The 22739-nt window shown below is 36.0% G+C and overlaps 1 protein-coding gene across 1 annotated transcript in view; it reads left to right on the top strand.

Annotated features, from left to right (window-relative positions):
* Positions 1 to 19706, top strand: part of LOC140151464 (H(+)/Cl(-) exchange transporter 7-like) — a 28635-nt gene extending 8929 nt beyond the window's left edge. Inside the window, exons 7-21 of the mRNA XM_072173816.1 lie at positions 97 to 240; positions 1459 to 1542; positions 2315 to 2473; positions 4925 to 5035; positions 5627 to 5742; positions 6033 to 6168; positions 6795 to 6888; positions 7124 to 7296; positions 7832 to 7883; positions 8437 to 8650; positions 9488 to 9611; positions 10853 to 10918; positions 12023 to 12199; positions 12714 to 12794; positions 14424 to 19706. Of these exons, the coding sequence (XP_072029917.1) occupies positions 97 to 240; positions 1459 to 1542; positions 2315 to 2473; positions 4925 to 5035; positions 5627 to 5742; positions 6033 to 6168; positions 6795 to 6888; positions 7124 to 7296; positions 7832 to 7883; positions 8437 to 8650; positions 9488 to 9611; positions 10853 to 10918; positions 12023 to 12199; positions 12714 to 12794; positions 14424 to 14522 (1830 nt within the window). The 3' untranslated portion in view covers positions 14523 to 19706. The remainder of the gene's footprint in view (positions 1 to 96; positions 241 to 1458; positions 1543 to 2314; positions 2474 to 4924; positions 5036 to 5626; positions 5743 to 6032; positions 6169 to 6794; positions 6889 to 7123; positions 7297 to 7831; positions 7884 to 8436; positions 8651 to 9487; positions 9612 to 10852; positions 10919 to 12022; positions 12200 to 12713; positions 12795 to 14423) is intronic.
* Positions 19707 to 22739: the final 3033 nt, after the last annotated feature.

The following is a 22739-nucleotide window of genomic DNA, read 5'->3' on the forward strand; positions in this document are numbered from 1 at the left end:
ATATTTGATAGCCAGGATATAGAATCCTTACCAAATCCAATTTTTGTTTACCTTTTTGTATTTTTTTTAATCATTAAATTTTCATTTTTGTTGTAGCCTGTAGCTGCAGGAAGTGGTGTACCACAGATCAAGTGTTACCTGAATGGTGTGAAAGTACCTCGTGTAGTTAGAGTTAAAACTCTACTGTGTAAAGTGATAGGAGTCATATTCTCTGTGTCTGGTGGCTTAGCTGTCGGTAAGGTAAGAGTACAAACTCTGAAAGAATTGATTTTCTGTGACTGTTGATTGCCAATGCATTGCAACCTTGATCCACAAAAATCATGTAATGTATATTTGAACTCCACAACAAAAGTTTGGACAGTTTTTTCAAGCATCCATATCTCAGATTATTTGTGACAAGTTCACATCATGTTGCATATCAATGGACAGCTAATTTATTCCCTTTACAATTACACCACATCTGAAACCTTTCACTGCTGAGTACACATCCTAGTTGGGTTTCAAACAGAATGTGCCAAATTGACCATTATTCTGTGCTCAAACAACACTAGTGACACACCTCAATAACAGGTGAAAAAACCTTATCATACCACTAAGGGAAACATCAAAGAACACCGCTAACCTGATATGTTTTCGTATCTAGTCAGTGAGTGCGTATTTTACGCTTTATATCTAGTCAGTGAGGCGTATTTACAAGCCCGATCACGCATGTACGGCGAGGTACGCGTATAAAGGTAATTCACATAAACCGGGCGCGTAACATGCATGCAAACTGTAATAAGCGGAACAGTCATCTATTTTTTGTAATGTTCAGCGTCGGTATAGTGGGAAATTATTAGGCTCAGTGTCATACTGGGTTCAACCTTTGGCTTCACCCAGCATGATACTCGTACGATAATTTCCCGTACCATACCTCTGCTTCACCTAATAACTAATAATATGCAGCCACAACAGTCTGGCACCTCCTCATGCTGCTCACCAGTCTGATCACACGTTGCTGTGGGATTGCATTCCATTCTTCAACCAGGATTCATCGCAGGTAATTCAATGTGGTTGCATTGGCATTGCATTGTGATAAGCCACAATCTTCCAAGGGCCATTCAGGCCCATGGGTTTGAAATCTTTAGGACCTCATCAATTTTCATGGGCTTGAACTCAAATTGTAAAATTGTTATGTTACACTGGTCCACATCTGTGACATTTTATAAGACTCCAGACTCGTCAACAATCAGCATTGAGTCTTGTCTTACTGACTGTCCAACCGAAGGGTAGCATACGGGTCGTCCTGTAGTGATTTTCACAGGTTTTTGACCTGGGGCCCTGTCTTATTTTGAAAACTGCATATATCCACAGAGTGTCACTGTTGGAATTCTAATTTAACAAGGAGGAATGTCTGATATTTTCGTATTTGCCCAGATTATTGAGTGTCCTGTCTTATTGTTATTTATCGTCATGTAGGAAGGGCCCATGATTCACTCTGGATCTGTAGTTGCTGCAGGAATATCTCAAGGAAGATCTACAACATTCAAAATGGATTTAAAGGTGAGAAATCTTGAAAATGTAGTACTGTATAAAGACTTGATTTTATTTGTAATGTTAAGGACTGGGTGATAAAATGTTGTTACTTAATGTTTGCACCATGGGTTTGAATGTTTAAGACAAATGGCTGGGTACAGAAAATCGCTGTAAAAAGCAGTTATAATTGTAAGGTTGGTCTTAACCCTGGAATTATGGACAATTTTGGGCCACATAACTGCTAAATTGTTGGTCTAAAGTATATAAATGTATACATATTTAGAATGACAAAGACTTGATGAATCCATCTGTGAGGTCAAATTTGAGCAAAAATGCTCACTTTGGACCAACTTCTCGAGAAATTGTCACCAAAAATGGTTAAAAAAATGCTAAATTTTGCCAAAAAAATCATAAAAAACAGGTCCCATACGGGTCCCATATGTGTAAAAACTGGCAATTGATGACAGCGACACACCATTTTGCATTTTCACTATCCTACTATGGACATATGTGTCAAGTTTTATTCACATTACCAATGGACTCTATACAAGCTTTCACTATCCAAGTGCAGGTTGACCCTACACTCTTTATTGTGGGCATTGTTCATAATGTGTTTTTGCGCATTTTAATCTGGTAGCACTGTTACATACATATTTATCATATGGGGCGAGTCCTTGTGTACCACACCCCAACACACCCCTAAACACTCCAACATGCACAATACAATGTAGCAGCACAGTTCTATGACAGAAATACCATTACAAAATGACTTCATTTTACATGATGATTTCTTTGACAGATGTTCCAGTATTTCAGAGAAGATCATGAGAAGCGTGATTTTGTTTCTGGAGGTGCAGCAGCAGGTGTAGCGGCAGCTTTTGGTGCACCGGTAGGGGGCGTCCTTTTCAGTTTAGAGGAAGGTGCAAGCTTCTGGAATCAATCTCTGACTTGGAGAATAGTGAGTTGGTTATTTAGTGAGAATCATGCACATCTATAGTTTATTTTCAGCTAGACTTTCTCATGAGTTACCTCATTTGTTGAGTTGAGTCTACCCTGGCCGAGTGCAAGTCAAGTCCAGAATAATCGGAGTCAGAAGTTGAGAGAAATCTGAGTTGGAGTCAAGTTTTATGTCTGAGTCAACCCTGAGTCACAATGCCTATGTGACACGATCTGGTCCATGGAGACTAAAGGGACAAATTTGAAATCGAGATGAAGGCAAAAATATGCGGAGAAAAAACAATAAAATACATAAGAAAATAGACATCCCATAATTTCGTGTATGCTAGACCTTGAGTGTTTTTAGTATTTGATAGCCTAAAGTTTGTATAAGGTAATACCGTATTCATTCCAATAAGCGCCCAGAGCGCTTAACAAAGTCATTTTGGGTGGGCGCTTATTTCTTACCTTGTTTACCTAGTTTTTTCGTAACGGGCATTTATTAGAGACGAATTTACGTAAGGATCCTGAGACGTTCTAATAGCTTTTCTGATGCAGAAAATGTATTGCAAGTTTACGCAGGACTTGTACCGGTAGTCCTGCAGTTATTTCACTGTATCGACATCTATCTGTTACTTCAACATTAATGGTACCCTAAGGCTTTAGCAAATTGAAAATACCCTGGGTGGGCGCTTATTGGGGCATAGGCGCTTATTGGAACTACTGTCTGTTCAATTAGCTTAGATTCTTGAATTTTTAAGATATTTGAAAAAATAAAAAATTCCGCCAAAGTCATCAAAGAAAAGTGTTAGCACAGCCTTAGACCCAACGTGATTTATACTTTTCAAATTCCCAAGTTCAATTTAAAACCTCATTTCTTTTCAATTTTGCCTCATTTTAGGCAGTTACTTGGGTCCACCAAAAGGGTTCGCGACCTTTTACAAATCGAGTGGGACGGTCCATTCTCAACTTAGGGCATATACCCTATCCAATTTAGCAAAACGATCTGTCCACCAATCTGTCCTGCCATTTCAATTGTTATACCGGTTATTGGATAGGTTCTATAGGTGATGATGGTCCACGGTTTTGTTACACAAAATTATATGGCGATTACGTTTTATGCATAACATTATTCTGAGCATTATTTTTCCTGAAACAATGACATTAAAATTATGGATTTCGTTCTTATTTCAACTGGTTTACAATGTAAATTGAGTTTTGTTTAATACCATCATGCCTTCCCAAGAATATCAGCATTCGCTTGACATTTTCAGATACAGTGACTTTACAAGAATTGTTTTCTGTAACCTGATTTTTTTAAATAATATTTTCTTGTACAAAAGTTCTTTTGTTTCCAAATGTCCTTCTCATAGTTTGTATTTAACAAACAAAACGAAATAAGTATAGGCCTACACCTTCTCAGGCCCATTCGCAAATAAATAAATAAATAAATAAATAAATGAATAAATACGCAAGGAATGTATTTATATAAGCTGGGCCTATTTTAGAAAACTTAGTTCATAAATAATAACGTAATGTTTTAACAGTAGGATTTCAACACAAATAGGCATACAGGCAAATATAGCTATTTTGCTGGACATCACCTCTTGATGCGGATGGTCGAATAAATGCTACCTCAGCGCATTATGACATTCGTCCCCATTGCTCGAAATGGATTGATTTAAAAAAGTTTATGGTACCCGACGTTCTACGACTTGTTATAAAAATATCGCGGAAAAGACCAAAATTGAAAAGAAATGGGGTTTTAAATTGAACTTTAGAATTTGAAAAGTATAAATCACGTTAGGTCTAAGGCTGTGCTAACACTTTTCTTTGATGACTTTGACCACAATTTTGTATTTTTTCAAATATCTTAAAAATTCAAGAATCTAAGCTAATTGAACAGACAGTAATACGGTAACTCAATTTTCCAAAATGCTTCCTTTAGTCTCCATGGACCAGATAGTGTTACAAATTCTGAACTTGATTTAATAAAGCATAATCGATAACCTGAAGTAGATTTTTGACTAAAATGAACATGGTTGGTACATTCCAGAACAGAATGACCTTCAACTTTGATGAGTTCATAATCACACTTACGCAATTCAGGGCCTATCTACAAAGAGGAGGGTAAGGAGTAAGGGCCTTAAGGGTCAAAGGCCAATGGCACATATAGTTCAAAAATCTTTTTAATAGCCACTTTGGGTAAAAATTTCTATACATTTGTGTAATTCACATGCTGTGTGCACATTTGTTCATTCCATAGCTTTGATGTGTTTCCAGTATTGTACATTTTTATCTTGCCCTCCCCCGGCGGGCCTGGGCCATCTCCTTAACTCCTTCCCCACCTCTGTGTTTGGGCCATGCAGTGTTCGGCAGCCAGCTCTTGGCCTCCCTCATTCTAAATCAGTTTGTTTAGGATGACATCTTTACACAGAGCATAATGTTTGTTCATACTTTTTGTAATTTGCAGTTCTTTGCATCCATGACATCTACATTTACCCTCAATGTACTGCTTAGTTATTATCATGGCACACCATGGAGTTTATCAAGTCCTGGTCTTGTCAACTTTGGACAGTTTGCAGTAAGTATTTTTTTAAGATTGAAAAGGGAATGGGAATTTGCTTGATAAGATCAATATAGCTCTGCAGTGTAACATATTGCTCCAGTCAATATCCTACCTTGAAGATATGAGTTAGATGACACTGTACTGAAAGTGGTTATTTTTGCGTAGCTTGTCAGGATTGTGAGGGTTTTAAAAATTGCTGTTAAGGGGAACTTTAGGGTCCACAACCTCATCTCTCCAACATACATAAAAAGGTTAAGATTTTTTTTATACCATCAGAAACCTAGGACTACATAATGATTATGTGCATAAACGTTCTTGCAGATTCAGTTGTTTTACAAAGATATCGTCCAATTGGTATTATCTGGCTGTTGACAGCCCAAAATTACACCGCAGTACTGAACACAGTAGCCTATGGCAAGCTGTAGCCTTACATGTAATTATGCGTAATTCACAAATTCAATGTTCAAATCAACCAAAATTTTGGAAATAAGTTTTTTTTTTTTTTGGATATCTTTTGAATTATAATATAAAAAGAGGTTGCTGAAATTGCAAAATCACCCCTTTAAATTTTGTAATCATTTTTATGACTCATTTGTTAACCTACAGAATCAGTCCTACTATGGTTATGAGATTCCAATATTCTTTCTAATGGGTGTGATTGGTGGTCTCCTGGGTGCAGTCTTCAATGCAATCAACTACAGATTAACTGTCTACAGAATAAAGTAAGTTACATGACGGGATGAATTGGTCGACAGGCTGGATCTGGCCTGTGGGCAGCCCATTGAGAACCCCTGATTTAGTTGATATAGAATTAAATTTAAAATGAACTTCATCAAAGGTACCTGCTTGTAGAAAAAAAGGGTTTTAAAAGTTATTTTGAGATATTTAAGACCCACATATTATTGGTACCTTTGAAATAATCATGATGTTTTTGGGCATTCAAAATAAATATTGCTAATATCAACTACAAATTAACTATGATATTGAATTATTTGACGAATATTTTTTACAGATTTGTCCACCAAAGATTCCTGTGTGTATTGGAAGCTGCAGTTGTAGCATCATTCACAATGTCAACGGCATTTCTCAGCATCTATTTTAGTAAGGATTGCCGGCCTATTGTCAGTACCATCAAACATCCTATACAGGTAAGATGATAATGGGTTATTCAAGTTGAAATCCACACCCCTGTGGAAGACATGACCTTAATCTTCCACACAGGGAGTGTGAATTTCAAATGGGGTGATTCTGTATGAAATCTATACTCCCTATGGGAAATTACGGTCATGTATTCAGTAGGGGGTGTATGGATTGCAATTGGAAAATCCCATTAGCCCATTCATGGTATATGGTCACATATGAATGTAGTTAACTTACAAATATAAAGATGGTGGTCTACTCTGTAAAGTGACTAGTGTGAAAGTCACTAAACTGAAGGACATGGCTGTCAATGAAGGTAACAGAAGACAGTGTCTTGGTATCAAAGTAAGATATTGTGCACATTGCTGTCTTAATGTTACTAGACTAGCATAATAATATTTTCAAACTAATGGATAAGAGCAGATTGGAAATATCACAAAAATAATGAAATAAATGATGTACGTCATCTGGTGCCATGGCCATATTTTTCCAATGGCCATACATGTATCTTTCAAAAGATAAAAATTGGGTATGGTATGGTGATGAGGTACCTAAACTATGTAGGAAATATTTCATCACATAGATTTGCTAGTATGATTTCTCAACAATATAACTTTTATGTCTCTCTTTGCAGCTATTTTGTGACGATGGCCAGTACAGTGCATCAGCTAATCTGTTCTTCAGTCTTCCTGAGGAATCAGTCAAAAGTCTCTTCCATAAAGATGCTGGTAAGGACCTATTTGAAGCAGTTCATGTCCTAGTTTTAAATTAATAACTTTCAAAATTGTACATTGTTATAAAATTGCATTAAAATGAGTACAAACAAGCCCAGCATTGGTTCAGTAGTTCTTGAGATAGCTCTTGATTTTTTGAGAAAATATCTTGAAACTTGAAATTTTTACATTGAAGCATGCAGAGCAATAATCTTATACAATTCCCTCCATGTATGTATCTATATATCAGGTACCTATGAAGTCACAACGTTGGTGGTATTTTTCATAATCTACTTCCTATTGGCATGTTGGACATATGGTATCAGTGTACCAAGCGGACTCTTCATTCCTTCCTTATTAGCTGGTGCTGCATGGGGACGTATGTTTGGCATCTTCTTGCACAGTATATTTCCAGATGATTTTGTGAGTCAAATTATCTATTTTGTTCTTGCCAACTTGTTGAATTCCTGTACATCTTTAATGGCAGGAGGTATATGGAGCCAGGCTTAAAAGGGCTTGCTGATACCCTGTTTAAAAAAGCCCAGCGATTTATAGTGCACTACACACAGGCAGAAGCCGCCAAGCCTCAACTTGGAACACTTAACAGGAATTCTTCTGGGTCAGTGATTGTAATTTCGGCACTATGAAATAATGTCCTGATGATGCATAGTTTGTGAGCAATTGGATAGTGGGATTCAAAATGAAGATATAATGCATTCAAGTAAAGAAAAAAATTGGAACTAAATCACAGTCAAGGAGTGAAGTTGTCATCCTTATATAACCCCATCATTTGAACAAAAATCACCTAAAGAGCAAGTCCATCACAACATTATTGATTACGTCAGATGAAGATGTGTGTCAAACATCAACAATTCAAGGCTAGTTGGATATTGGGGGTAATGAAAGCAGTTTAAACCTTTTTGAATTATTTGTTATTTTACCCTCATCTCTTCTCCAGAAACTGTCAGAACTGGGTATCTATGCTTTAATTGGTGCAGCAGCACAACTAGGTAAGGAATAATAAATAACATCTTTAGAACGATAATTCCTGTTAAAATTGTTAGATACGCTTAAAAATTAGAAACTACAAAAATGACTTCTTGTTCACTTCTGCGTTTATGGTGTCACTTTTGCCAATTACCGACATGAATTATTCATCGCAAAAAACATATGCTCCTGCTAATGTTGACTCTTGGTTGACGGATCTCAAATATTGGCTATGGGTCTCTGATCCTTATAATGACAGCCCATGTAAAAAATCTCCTTGTCAGAACTCTGTGTGGCTCAAATTTTGTGAAGCCAGCTGGAAAATCAAAAGCTATACTATTATCAGCTCATAATGGGCAAAAATAAGTTGATTTTTGCTATTGCCCATCTGTTAAGAAGGTCCCGACTTGCACACATAAATTTAGGTACTACACCCAGCTGTGTGTTCGCCATTCTATATCAATCCACAATGTTATGAGTCCCACCTGATATGAGATGATCAACAGAATTAAAGTAAGATGAGATTATTAGCATAATTTGGAGTTTGTTTGTCTGTGTTTCCTACCCTTTTTCTAGGTGGAGTAATTCGTATGACCATCAGTCTGACAGTCATCTTAATAGAAGCTACTGGTAACATCACATATGGCCTACCACTAATGGTTGTCCTCATGATAGCTAAGTGGATTGGGGATATATTTAATCATGGTTTATACGATATACATATACAACTCATGAGAGTGCCACTGTTGGCATGGCAACCACCACCAATGTCTACAACCATCCGTGCCATGTAAGTTTATAGATTTAGGTCAAGACATGCACAGATTGATTTTGATCATTAAACCAACTAGGGTTGGAGGTAACATTGTCTCAGTAGCTAAAAGTGCTTGGACAAAAACCACCAAACTTGTCATTTTCTGCCTTAAATAATACTAGGTGCATTCTCTAATAAAATTTTTAAAGTTTGGTATCTCAGAAATGACACAATATCAACAATGAAGAATTCATGAAAATCGTTCAGAATTGTCAACTTTAATAGTTTGAGTACGGAGCAATATGCATGGGTGATCTTTTAGTGGTACCTGATTTTTGAACAATATAACTTATATTGTGTCTGGTGTGACATATCTGTTAAGTATAAACTTAGCAACTTAATCCACATACTTGATCAACCCCAACATATAAAAGTCTGATATGGTATTTGACTTCATTCATCACGGTGATTTTCCAGAGGGAGGTAGAATTTCAGTAACATATCTGGTGCACAATTAAGTGTCTTTTTTTCTATTAATATACATGTAGATTGTTACTTTATAGCCATGTACCACCTATATAATATAACCCTGAAGTCTGTGGAGGAAACAAGTCTGAATACGGTGTGAGACTACAAGCGACACAGAAATAGCATTTTGGACACTTTATCAGAGAATGTGCCAATAGGGTGTCTAGCCAAAGGCAACCATTTTGTTGCTGCAATTAGAACAAAAGAGCATTTTCATTATATACTTCACATGCTCTTTTGAACAAAAAAATCTACTTATATAGTGACATCAGACAGGAAAACTATGGAATATACATGTAGTTGAGAATAAATCTTACTGTTTTTTTTTTTTTTTTGTCTTCTCAGGGAGGTGATGAGTCACCCTGTCACTACACTCAATGTTGTAGAGAAAGTTGGCAACATTATGGATGTGTTGAGTGATCCTACCACCAATCATAATGGCTTCCCTGTCGTTGACCCACATGAACAAGTAAGCTTAACAAATCTATGGATTTATTCCAATTAGGCTATTGGAGTTACTCTCCCTATGGAAGACATGACCTTCCTATTCCACAAAATATTTCAAATGGGTTACCTGAATGGGCGATGTCATTCAGAGTCTCTCAGAAATCATCCAGAAATATCTTGATAGTGATTGGTCAGATCTCTATGTTTGATGATGATGTCAATAGCCAAATAAGGATGTATTGGGTGTGACAAAGTTATTCTAAGATGGCTCAAACGAGCCCTGGGATTAGGCAGATCCAGGGCAGTCATCAGCTTGTTTTTTGTCTGCTATTACCTTGGACGGTTTTCCTGATTTCACCCCTGATAAAGCAGGTGCTAGGAAAGGTTGAATTTATATTCAGTGAACTTTATGATTCTGCGATTTGCATACTTTATTTTCATGACACTGCAAAAAAGAAATAACTGATATGACAGTGAGTATATGATAATGAATCAATGATTAATATAGCGCATCTATTTCTGAGCTCCAATGATTCTGTCGATTATTCAGTTAGGCGAACTAGACAGGAAGGAGCTTGTGAGCCCTGTCAGGTCTGAAGTATTTTCTTCCGACATGTTGATAAACAAAATATGCTTCAATAACAGCACTACTAGCAAATTGTAACCGATTTTTGTGATTATTTAGGTAATTACAGATGTTTGCGCAAAAAAGCACCAGACTGGCCAATTCCACTTGAAATGCCCGTCAGCCCATAGAACAGGGCTAGCCTTAGGGAAGGGAAGTACAATCCAACTTCATTTTAATTTATGGCCAGCCTCAAGACTGCTGGCTAAATGAGGTTAGATTATTTGCATTTGGAATAACTTTTGTTGTACTCATGTGATCTTTTAATAGTATTAGATTGGGAGTTTCCATTTGAAATCAATACACCCCATATGGAAGACTTGACCTTAATCTAACATCCAGGTGTATGTAAAATGCATCATCATGTTTATTTAGTTGCTCTGAAGATGGCACTCACTAGAGTTCTGAAAACTCAGCCCTCTGAAAAGGACTTCTCCAGGGAAAGATTAAATCTTACTCATGCAGGAGTATGTATTTCAAATTTAGTTACCTGAATGGGTGATTGAATTTGAAGTCTGCACTCCCTGTGTGAAAAATTAATGTCATGCCTTCTTTATGGGGTGTATGGATTTCAAATGAAACGGCCCATTGGTGGCAAGCTATATCAAGATTAATTTGAATTTTGATTTTTCTTTCAGGAAAGTTTTGGAACATTCAGAGGCCTTATATTACGTTCACAGCTAATAGTTTTACTTCAACACAAGGTAATTGCACATTATCATTTACTAAGTAGAAAAATGTGGACATTGGAGTGATTCATGGGAAACAATTGTTAATATGCAATCAACTCCAAATGGGGAATCTTATGATTATAATAATAAAACATCAATGCAGTGGCATCATTTACTCAATTAACCATGGAATAAATTAACATATATCAAACATATTACTAACATGATTTGGTAGCAATGTAAAAGTACATTTTTAAAGCTAACAAATGTACGCCTACATTTCTGTAGCTACAACAGTTCAGTAGCTGTAACATTGAAAACAGGTGTTGTTCACACAGTTTTGATACCATGGCAACCTTTGGAATTGAGAGCAAAGCATGCAGAGAAATAGATCATCAAGGATTCTTTCAGATAATAAATTTCAATATGGCATATATTTAACAGATAGATATACAATCCATACCTTGGAAAATAACAGATGCAGGCGATGCAATTAAGATAAATGAATCATTTGTCAAGCAAAATCAAAATTCAGTTTTAAATTTCATTGTATGTGCCATTGATGAAAATTCCATCACGATTTGACATACAGTTCTAAAGTTATGGTCATTTAAGTGTTGCTCAGAACAATAACATACAAAAAGAAGTTCTTTTTTTTTAACAAGTTCATTAGGAATGTTGATTTCAACTGTGGAATTGTTTGTTTCTAACAATTCCTGTATAAAATGTGAATACAACATCATCATTTTACATAGGAATTAGTAGAAATGAACAAAATCCACAGTACAAAAGAAGTTGAATGCTATTATTCACTATATCTGAAAATCTTAATATTAGCATCAAACGCCTCATTTAGCTTGATCTCATCACATATTGTTTTGATACTTTAGTGCTTTATACAGCCATTTTCCTACATTTGGTCCTGGCATTATTTTGTACATTGCATAGATCAGTTTCCAATTTGCTCAAATTTGGTCAAAGTAGTCCTATAAAGGGCAGTGTAATTGATTCCAAAGAAACTGTCCTATGCAATGAATATTGAGCTTACTAACCAAATATTCATATTTAGTTCAATCAAATTGTATTTAAGAGGTACAAAATTCACTGAAGTGTCTACATAATGCTAATTATTTGCAGGCATTCAGCATGTGGCCTGTTGTGCAAGATCCTCGTGTTCTTCTTGGTATAGAAGATTTCCGTGATGCCTATCCTCGATACCCAGATATTAATGATTTAAATATCTCAGAAGTAGAAATGGAATGTACAATAGATTTGAGGCCTTTTATGAACCCATCACCTTACACAGTTCAAAAGGTAAGACAATGTAACTTAAGTGATTTTTGTAACAGAGCAATTTTTTGCTCAGTTCTTTTGTATTATACTATTTTTTATCATCATCAAAATGCTTTTGAGTTTTTCTTATATTAAATATCAGTGGCAACTTTCTTGCAAAACATTGAAATGCCCAGTGTAGTAACTGGATTCCTTGCCCCTATAATATACATAACTTTTGTTACCATTGTGTTATATTATTTTTTGAGAAAAATGCAAAAATAGTCACAAATTTATCAAGGGGTATAGTACCACCTCAACAGAACATAAATACAAATTTGAGGATATTTTTGGCAAATGAATGAATCTGCAAGAATTTTTATATACACAAACATTATGTAATCAGAGGTTTCTGAGGGCATAAACATCTTAACCTTTTTTTAGAAAAGTGGGGGGATGAGGCTGTGGTTCACAAAATGCCCCTTTAATGCTTTGTTTTTTCGGAATATTAGAAATTAATAACCTAATACTCATATCACCATTTTCTTGTTTTTAGGATGCGTCATTACCAAGGATTTTCCGTCTTTTCAGAGCACTAGGACTGAGACATCTGGTTGTAACAGATAAAAGTAGTGAGGTATGGTACCTATTATTGTTAAGGTACATTAGAAGCATTATACCTAAAACAAATTCCCTTTAATCCAGGCACTGTCTGTTGAGAGTAGCTAGAGGGATTATTTGGTAACAGTTCCTTTCAATTTGCATAACATAATTTATAGGTCCTTTGATCAGTGCAATACCAGACAAAAAGGGGCGATATTGCCAAGTTGTCTTGCTGCCCACTCAAATCACATGAAAATGTGCCATATAAATGGGGTGAATGGACAGAAGATGCTTATCACAATTGTTATCAAATTAATTTGATTTTGAGCCATGGAAGCATGGAATTTGTTTTTGCTCAGACAGCAACAGAATACCGTATATCTTCAAATAGTCACCCCCAGGGGCATTGCATTTTCCAAAGGGGGCATTTATTTGAGGTCATTTTTAGAATGATAATTCCAATTAAAATCATGAGGTAAGCTTAAAGCTCACGCTGAAAAAGCGAACTGTGAACTTAGGAACGCTAACTTCCGGGTTCACTTCCGGGTTTGCGACCAGATTTTTCGCCAATTACTGACGCCATTTTCGACCATGTGTGAGCTTTGGTAAGCTTACTACACAAGATAGCATGGAAATTTCAGCATTTATTAAACATCTTGGTTGAAAAAAGTTGTGAAGGGGCGATTATTCGAGGAAATACGGTAGTTGGCTCACTTTTGTGGAATTGAACTGAAGAAATCATTGCTTGACATTTTGACTGTCCATTCCAAGTACAGCATTTGTTCAATTTGTAAGGTTATTTTTGCAGTGTGTAGCCTCACGCTGTCTGTTGCATTAGAGAGCTGGAATTGGAGCTTAACCAGATCCTGTTAACAAATCTTTTCAAATTGATGCTTGTCACAAGAAGTTAATTTTGAAACCGTTTTAAATTTGAGGCTGCCCAAGCTTGTGTTTCAGACTTTCAGTGCATCTTATAATTGGTTTAACTTCTGTTGTCATGAATTTTGACATTTGATGCATTCAAAGAGGTTGTTGTACTCCTATTAATCCCATTCGTAACCGTATGGTAACTCCATCAAGTTACATGCTTGAGTCCAAAAAAAAAAAATCCAACATAATCAGCTAAGTTCTTATTTGCACAATAATTGTTACCTTTAAGCTTGAGCATTACAAAGGTGTACGCATGCAGCACTTAACCCTAACAGTCATAGATACCACAAAATACCACGATGAAAACCACTGCGCATGCGTGAATTCCAGGGTCTGCGATGACACAATCACCCTATAATATAAGTGTTATATGCCCGGGCAGCGTAACCAGTGTAGCTACCGGTCTGTGAGCATGTGCTTAGCATGCGGGGAGTCTAAGGTCCGAATCCTGGGGGTGCCAAGTGACTTCTTTCTACATCTTCTCTCCTTTTTGTTTCTTCTTTAACTTCCAATAACAAAAAGTAGGGTTGGGTGTTAGGGTTAATGAGTACTGTCACCACAATGCATTACATATAAAATGAACAAAAACCATGTATTTCAAATTAAAATTTATGGAGCACAGGTGAAATAATCTGGTGTTACACTATTAGCAGCACACAAACATGGCGGTGTCAGAACTCTCTTATCCAACTCTTTAGTTACATTATATATTGTTTTTATCATCTGCTTACAGGTTATAGGCATTGTAACAAGAAAAGACTTAGCTAGATATCGGTACACCAGCAGAGGAGGTAGAGTCACCATACAAGAACTGGACATAGTGGATGGCTAGAACTATGGCAGAAATAGTATTAGTATGTGCCAAACCAGTCTCACTACAATTTGAAACTAACCTGAAATTGGCCACACATGTCTGAGTAGAAAGACATAATTATTATGGCCAGTATATGATCATAGTTCAATGTTTTTGTATGTGTTATTCTGTTGCTACAAATGCAAGATTGCTGCACTGTTTTCTGCTGCAAGCAACAACAGACCCTGGTCAATTGGATATTCCAGTTGAAATCCATACACCCCCTATGGAAGACATTACCTCACACAGGGGGTGTAGATTTCAAATGGAGTCAGGTCACTCCATTTGAAATTCACACTCCCTGTGAGGAAGATTAACATCATGTCTTCCATAGGGAGTGTAGATTAGTGCAATTACAGCAGAGAACCAAAAATTAGAAAGCATACAAGGCAGCATTTGTTGCAAAACAGAAATGCAGTCAAACATGTCGGGACTATATGGTCATTCCATTTGTGTACATTAGGCAAAACTTTGTCCTTTGTACTTCGACTTGGTATATGTGAGACTTAATTAAATTCATGCAGCTGCGAAACCCAACTTTTTCTTCAAAATCTGTAGAGAAACTATGACCTGATCTGATCCAAACAGGCCAAAGTTCTGACAATGTAGTTATTCTTATAATCAAGTTGCATAGTTACCCAGTGTTCCATTCATAGCATACCTGTTTTACCTCCCACAATAATGTATTATGTTGGGCTTATGTTATGGCACAGATGGTCGGTCAGTCGCTTGTCTGTCTGTATTATAGGCATCCGGTTGGGCAGAAGCAAAATCATCACTCCAGTTTGAGCCTACATGCAATAACTGATTTACATGCACTTCTATGGTAGGATGATAGAGTATGAGCACCTCTTGTGCTGCATAGATTTGTAATATTGATGACCTTATTTGCTTATTCTGTGTATTTACCCTGTGGGCTGTATAACACTTAATTTTATTCCAGTTGCTCCCTATTTTGCTTGTATCTCAATTTGAGTTTGGCCTGGTTGCATCGGATCACATCACACCTTTATTTAGCCTCATATTGGATTTATTTCTGTACAAGAACCAAAGTAGTGACCTCTGACTAAGATGGAAATCATATAGTGTTTTGCATCTTAGATTATGAATTTATTGTTGTTGCTTCTTATATTGTTATCAAAATCATGATACACAGAGTCGGATATAATTTTAGTGGGCATTAAGCATGCGTCCACTCAATAAAAATTTGATCTATCTAAGGATATACCGTAAGTCCAGGCTAAATAAACCTTACATTAGCCTCAACTTAGCCTCAATATCTTTTGAGGCTAAAACTTAACCTCAGCTTAGCTATCCGAGAAAACGTCTTAACGTTACATTATCTTCGACAATCTATAGATGAATCCGACGAGCCAAGTGATGGTCAGGATTAAGTCGGCCATAGCTGGGGGCCATCCGCGCCAAACTAGCTTAGTTTGTTTGGATTGCGATCCAAGACGCCCACTACCGTAAGCGCATTGGAGCGCGTAGCACTTCTGCCGTGTCACGGGAGCGGTAAACGCTGCACGCCTATTATACTGACGTAGCGTAAAATAGATGGCTGGCCCCAGCTATGGCCGCCAGTGAGGTGTAGGAATGTGGCTCGTCGGATTCGTCTATACCATCCATATCTGCTTTGTTTTTGAGGCTAAGAAATTAACCTACCCCAGTTTATGACACGCACCAAGAATATGAGGCTTGTTTCCATGGCTAAGACAAGGCTTAGATAACCTTTGGTAACAGCATAGCAGAGCAGAAATATGCCTTTTTTAACTCTTGTGAGTTGACAAGCAAACACGTTGGGTGATGTACCATATTGTTTGTATGAAATGCCCCCTCTAATAATGCCCCCTCCAATTTTGCAATGAAAAATTGACAAAAATGCAATTTCCATGCCATATTGTGTGAGTAAGCTTAAAACTTGCATCAGTCATGTCAGTGATAATCGCTAAATTGCATGGACAAATCTATTATGACTCAAACTTCCATCCAGTTCATTGCCTAATTATGGTAGAATTTCATCAAATATCTTCTTGTTTGATGATGCACTTTAATGTAATTTCGTTGTATGTACCGCGAAAATATCATGTTCCACATGGTTCCGTGGGCACTTTCATCTTGAATTTTAACCCGGAAGTGAGTGATTCTTTCTAAGTTCGCTGCCGATTTTGAAGTTTTTTTCACTGAAAATTCATTTCTAATAAACACCCACCGTTGGAAAAAAAAGTAACGCCCCCAGGGCATTTCTTACAAACAATACGGTATTCATCTATGTGACTTCATTGGTAGAATATGGGCTATTCCATATTACAGTTCTAATCCATATTAGAACTGTACTTTTTTGCAATTAGAGATTTTACATTACTGGTGTTAACGGTGTTATACATGTAGATTGTACTTGGATTGAATGCTGCTCTTTTCATATACACACTATAGCAGATGCTATTGAGACATGCATGGACTCCTGGGGGTACTGATATGAAAAGGTGATACGGGTATGTGCAACGGTCAAGGGTATCATTTTCAGGCTCAATGGCAGTTCCAAAGACCCCCTGTTAGAGTTCATGCTACAGTTCTTTATCCCTGCCTTAAGTAAGAATTGCCAAAATTATAGATTTTTAACTAAAAAAACAAATTCATTAGACCCAAAATTGTGTTGAAATTTTAGTTCAGAAACCCATACTTTGCCTGAAAATCAGTTCATTAATTACAACATGGTCATGCTTATAGTCTGTCATGTGTCTTGGTGAGTAACACCATGTTGGATTTCGAAGTGGCAGATTCGAATCGTATGCGATAACCTAACTAATCCTGCAGTGGGTATACACACATAGAAAGATTATTTGTCTGTACACTGGTGGCGTACAGTTGCCACCAATTTGATTCTGCCACTACAGAATTCATCAGGGTGTTACTTTCAACTTGAGACGAGACACACAATAGAAATTTCACCTCTATAGTCTGAACACCCCTCAGTCAGCAAAGTCAAACCAAATTTTCTCAAAAACTTAAGTTTTTGCATGAATTTGTTATGCTAATTATGTTCCTTGCATCATTTCCTTTCTGAAAATGTAGACTTTTATATATTTCTCATCATTACATGTAGAGATACAATAAAAAATTATATCTAAATTAATGACTCAAAGAAAGTATACAGACTATAGTAATATGTTTAAATTCGCAACATTTAGGATCACACCACCAAATTTCATCAAGTATTTCCTTATCGTCAACAGGGGTGTGAGAATTCAGTTTAAAGCTGATTGCCAGGGTTTTTTTATGTTTTTTTTTAATATTTCTTTGTTTTTTAATTTTCTGCTTTTTCCTCTATGGAAGTATAGAAGCTTACCAAATTTGAATTTGTTTTAAGCTTTTTATATAATTACATGGGCCATTCCCACCCAGGACAAATTTAGCAGGTATCGTATAGCAAATTGATATACAGTTTAATTAAATACGATACAGTTTTTGCAATTACAAATATATCCAATGTTTACAAGTATATCACTATATCGAGGACTTGGTACTACAAAGACTCATCTCCATTAGCTCCCCTAGATAATGTGCTATTCTATTTGTGATCCACATTCCCTCTGTGGAAGATTTACATAAAGTATCCACAGAGGGAGTATGTGTTTCAAATAGAACAGACAATTGTGTAACTTCCATTTGAAATACTCGCTCCAGTTGTGGTAGATAATGCTACATACATGGGGAGTGTTGGTTTCTAAATGCGCAACCCTGACCAATTACATTTAAAAGACATACTCCCCCCTGTGGAAAATATTTCCAAAATCTTACACAAGGTTAGTGTGTATTATAAATGGAATAGCCCAATGTATAACCATGATTGCATTTTGAAACAACATTACTCAGGAGAGCTAATTGGACTGAGCCCTCAACTTGAACCCTGAAAATGCTATGCAATATAATATGCCCTGCTCACACCCCTGCATCATGCACTTTGATCATTATTTCCCAAGCCGTGAAAAAGTGCTGCAGAAATAGCACTTTTGATCATATTTTGAGTGACATTATAAGCTGCAATTGTGTGTGAAGTGCACTGAGGCCTTGTGGGCTTGATATGGTGTACTATAAATCAGTGTGGGTTTGTTTTGTGTATAATGTTAATATGTGACCCGTTGTGACAAAACCAGGAACAAGTCGCACTTTGGACATTTCATGATTTTAATAAAAAATGTAAGCACGGGACAATAAGCTTCAAAATGATACCAAAATTATAGCATCAATACTTTTCAAGATATGGATAATTTTGTTTATGATACCTTGATATTTTTGCCGAACTGCTAATCCGAGTATTGGGGCTAATTAGTTTCCTGCTTTACATAGGATTGAATAGGGATGATCATAGTTCAACTGTCAATTATTGATTAAATAAACATCTTTTTAATAAGAACTTTCAAGGATTTGAAAGTCCACTCAGTCCCAAGGTCAAATGTACAGAGCCCCTGAAGTGACATGGTAAAAATATTTTTTTGGGATGGTAAAAATATTTTTTTGGATGTAAAAAATATTTATTCGGAAATGATTTCGAGATAATAAAATTATCTCGAGATAATAAAATTATCCCGAGATAATATCTCGAGATATTATCTCGAAATAATAAAATTATCTCGAGATAATAAAATTATCTCGAGATAATAAAATTATCCCGAGATAATAAAATTATCCCGAGATAGGATCTCGAGATAATAAAATTATCCCGAGATCTTTTTCTACCACAAGCTGTATACATAGCAAGATCTGTGACTCAGCTAAGTGCAAGGACAACCGTGGCGTAGCCAGGACAGGGGGGGCAAGGGGAATGCAAATTTTGAGGGTGCAAACTTTGACAAAAATGAGCAGGCCTACAAAAAAGGCCTAGTGGTAGGCTTGCTTCTAACCCATTTTTCTTGACCCGACAATAAAATTGTTCACTTGATTGTTGGGAGTAGCCTTCTTTTCTTTTAAGGCCAGAGTAATGGAAGACACATTCGTCCACGACCGAATTTGAGATTTTTTGATATTTATCAACACTAAGATGTATTCTTTCACTTGAAACTGATAAAATACAACTTGCTAATATTTATTCATATTTTTGCTTGATTTATTTCACTCTTTTCAACTCTAAAAAGTCACATGGCTCAAGACAGCTTAGTAAATTGGCGGAAATAATGAGTCAGAAATGCGCTTAATCGAAATATTGTGATTACGCATGCGATTCGGCGTCAAGGACGCCAAGCAACTCTGCTGCAGTATGTCCAACGCAGTCAAAGGCGCATTCGGTATGTTGTTAACGCCAGCAAATGTGGTGTAAACAAAACAAAATTTGCAGTCAAAATGCCACTTAGATTTTTTAATTATTTTGAATTTTGGCGCACTGAAAGCAGACACTATAGATTCATTGGTGCAAAAAGATGCACATTTAGACCATGCACCAGATACAGCTTTTACAAGTGTGAAAGTCTTACCGTTTTAAAATTTAAGGACGTTTTGTGCATAATTTTGACATTTTTTTACTAAAACGTCGATTTCTCAGAGTTCACTTTTGACAATATTGCGCGATTTTTGTGACAATATAACTCGAAAAATATGCAAGCAAAGGGTAAACTTTTGGCACTATCCTTTAGAGTACATCAAAGTCTAGGGAAGGTTTTTTCATTTATTCAAAATATTTGTTTTAAACAAAAATATACACCATTATGTGCAATTTTTAGCTTAATAGAGTGACAAAATGGCTTTTTTCACATGTTTTTTCAATATTTCAAAAAAGAGACGCAATTTCAAAAAAATAAAAAACCTTCCATAAGTTCATGTCTCTTCTTCATGAAAAGCTAACTGAATTTTTTTTTTTTTTTTCGGATTTTTTTCTAAGTTGTCACAAAAAAATTGGGGTAAAAAAGTGAATTTTTGTGATTTTTTCAAAAACATGAGATTTTTAAACAAATCTGACGTCACCATGGGATTCCTTGCCTCATTTCCTTTCCAAAAATGTATAGTTTTATATACTTTGGACATACAATTCAGAAATAATGAAGCTCGAAAAGGTCCATGTTCTCTCCCATTACTCTGCCCTTAAATCTGCGAATATTTTTCTCTCCTTTTTTCGAGGTACTAGGCCAGCATGATTAGGCTCGATTCGCCTGGCAACCAGGCCCTGGCTTGAGCACTTTTTGAACCGGACTGTTCCCATCAGGACTCAAGTGTGTCTCCACACGGCTGCGACCGTTTAAACAGCAAAACAAACAAACCACATCCCAGCCATGGAAGACGACTGCGTCAAGCTGTCTTTACAGCACTCCAGCCGGCAGCCCGCGAGGGCAACTAACGGGCCATTCCCCCTACGTACGATGCCTATCATGTGTATGCTCGCTCAATACTCTCGCGTGAAACTGGTGCTATGCTCTGAAATCACCTTGCTGTCCAATTTGCTTTGTAACACTTTACTTTTAGTTGTCCAGTGTTGTGTTTCAAGTTATGGTTGAAATAATTTTTAATTTTCAGGTCTTAAAATCTAAAATTGCGGCCACAATAGAGCAGTTTTGGAGGAAATTTTGCATGAAATTTGGAGAGATATTTTGTGACATTTTTGGGCCCGGTTTTTGGGCGGTATTTGTGTGAGAAAAACTGTAAATTTTATCTTTATTTGAGCAAATCAAGTCAAATTATTTAGTTTACTAGTATATATAATTTTGTGTTCACCTTTCATGCATATGTTATTGGTTTTATCCCATTGTACTTCTGATGAAAATAAAAGGCTGTATATTGTGACTATTGTCATTTCATTTCGCCAACGTTTACTCCGAAGTGTAATTTCCTGGTTTTTTTAAAGTGTCCGGTCGCGGTCTGTGCATGCGCGGTGCATTTGCAACAGTCTCCTAATCAGATGTACGCACACCTGACAGTACGGGCGTCTATAAAAAACGACTATACATTTGTGTGATTGACATGGCCTTGTTAAAGAGATAAAGATCTCGGGATAATTTTATTATCTCTGGATAATTTTATTATCTCGAGATCTTATCTCGAGATAATTTATTATCTCGAGATAATTTTATTATCTCGAGATATTATCTCGGATAATTTTATTATCTCGAGATAATTTTATTATCTCGAGATATTATCTCGGGATAATTTTATTATCTCGAGATAATTTTATTATCTCGAGATATTATCTCGGGATAATTTTATTATCTCGGGATAATTTTATTATCTCGAGATAATTTCCGAAAAAATATTTTTTACATCCCAAAAAAATATTTTTACCATGTCACTTCAGGGGCTCTGTACAAATGCCATGAAATTGAGAATTCCAAAATTTTTTTTAATGGGAATGTTATCATTAATGGCCTATAACTCATAATACATGCCTGGCGACTTGTTCCGGGTTTTGTTGGAGCTGGTCACATATGTTATCTTTGAATGTTACATATGATTAAAATAAACGGTAAGATTATTGAATGTTGAAAATATTTGATGATCAATGCAAAAGTTAGTTGAATAATGATTCTGTTACGTATGAACAATAAACATCATAAAATTGTTGGAGAATGCAAGTTAAAATTGATCAAATTGTATATTACTTAACAAAAATAGAGACTTCATAAAATGTAACATAGCCATTAGAAATACGCCTATAGCATCAGAACTATTAATCGCATTCATAATATTTTAACATAGAAAGAAAGGTGGTTTATGTACAAGCAATTATTTTTAGATACATCATTCATTCAATATTAACAACACATCAGAAAATATCTCAAATTTGGGGCATTTTCTTTGAAAATCGTGCTGTGCTGTTGATATTGAGTAAAATTTATCACATGGGGGATCAAAATATACATATTAAAATATTGTGAATATGATAATAGATTTGAAGCAATAGGCGTATTTGTAACAGGTGCATTACTTTCTGTAAAGTCTCTATCCTTTATCAATTGCAATAAATTTCTGTGTAAATTGTATTTGTACATGAATGTACATGTATGTATATCCATTGTTTATGGAACTTTTATTTGTATGTAAGCATAACAAACTATATTTTACAATAAATATATTCTGCAAAAATATGTTGTGTGTCTCTATCATTAAGTAGTTTCCTGGGATGGATTTCAAAAATGATACTGCAAAAAAAAGCGATATTGATAGTTCAGAACAAAGTGCATTACGGTTAGCATTCAGATATCTAAAGTGGGG

The sequence above is a fragment of the Amphiura filiformis genome, chromosome 4 (assembly GCF_039555335.1).
Source record: "Amphiura filiformis chromosome 4, Afil_fr2py, whole genome shotgun sequence".
NCBI lineage: Eukaryota > Metazoa > Echinodermata > Ophiuroidea > Amphilepidida > Amphiuridae > Amphiura > Amphiura filiformis.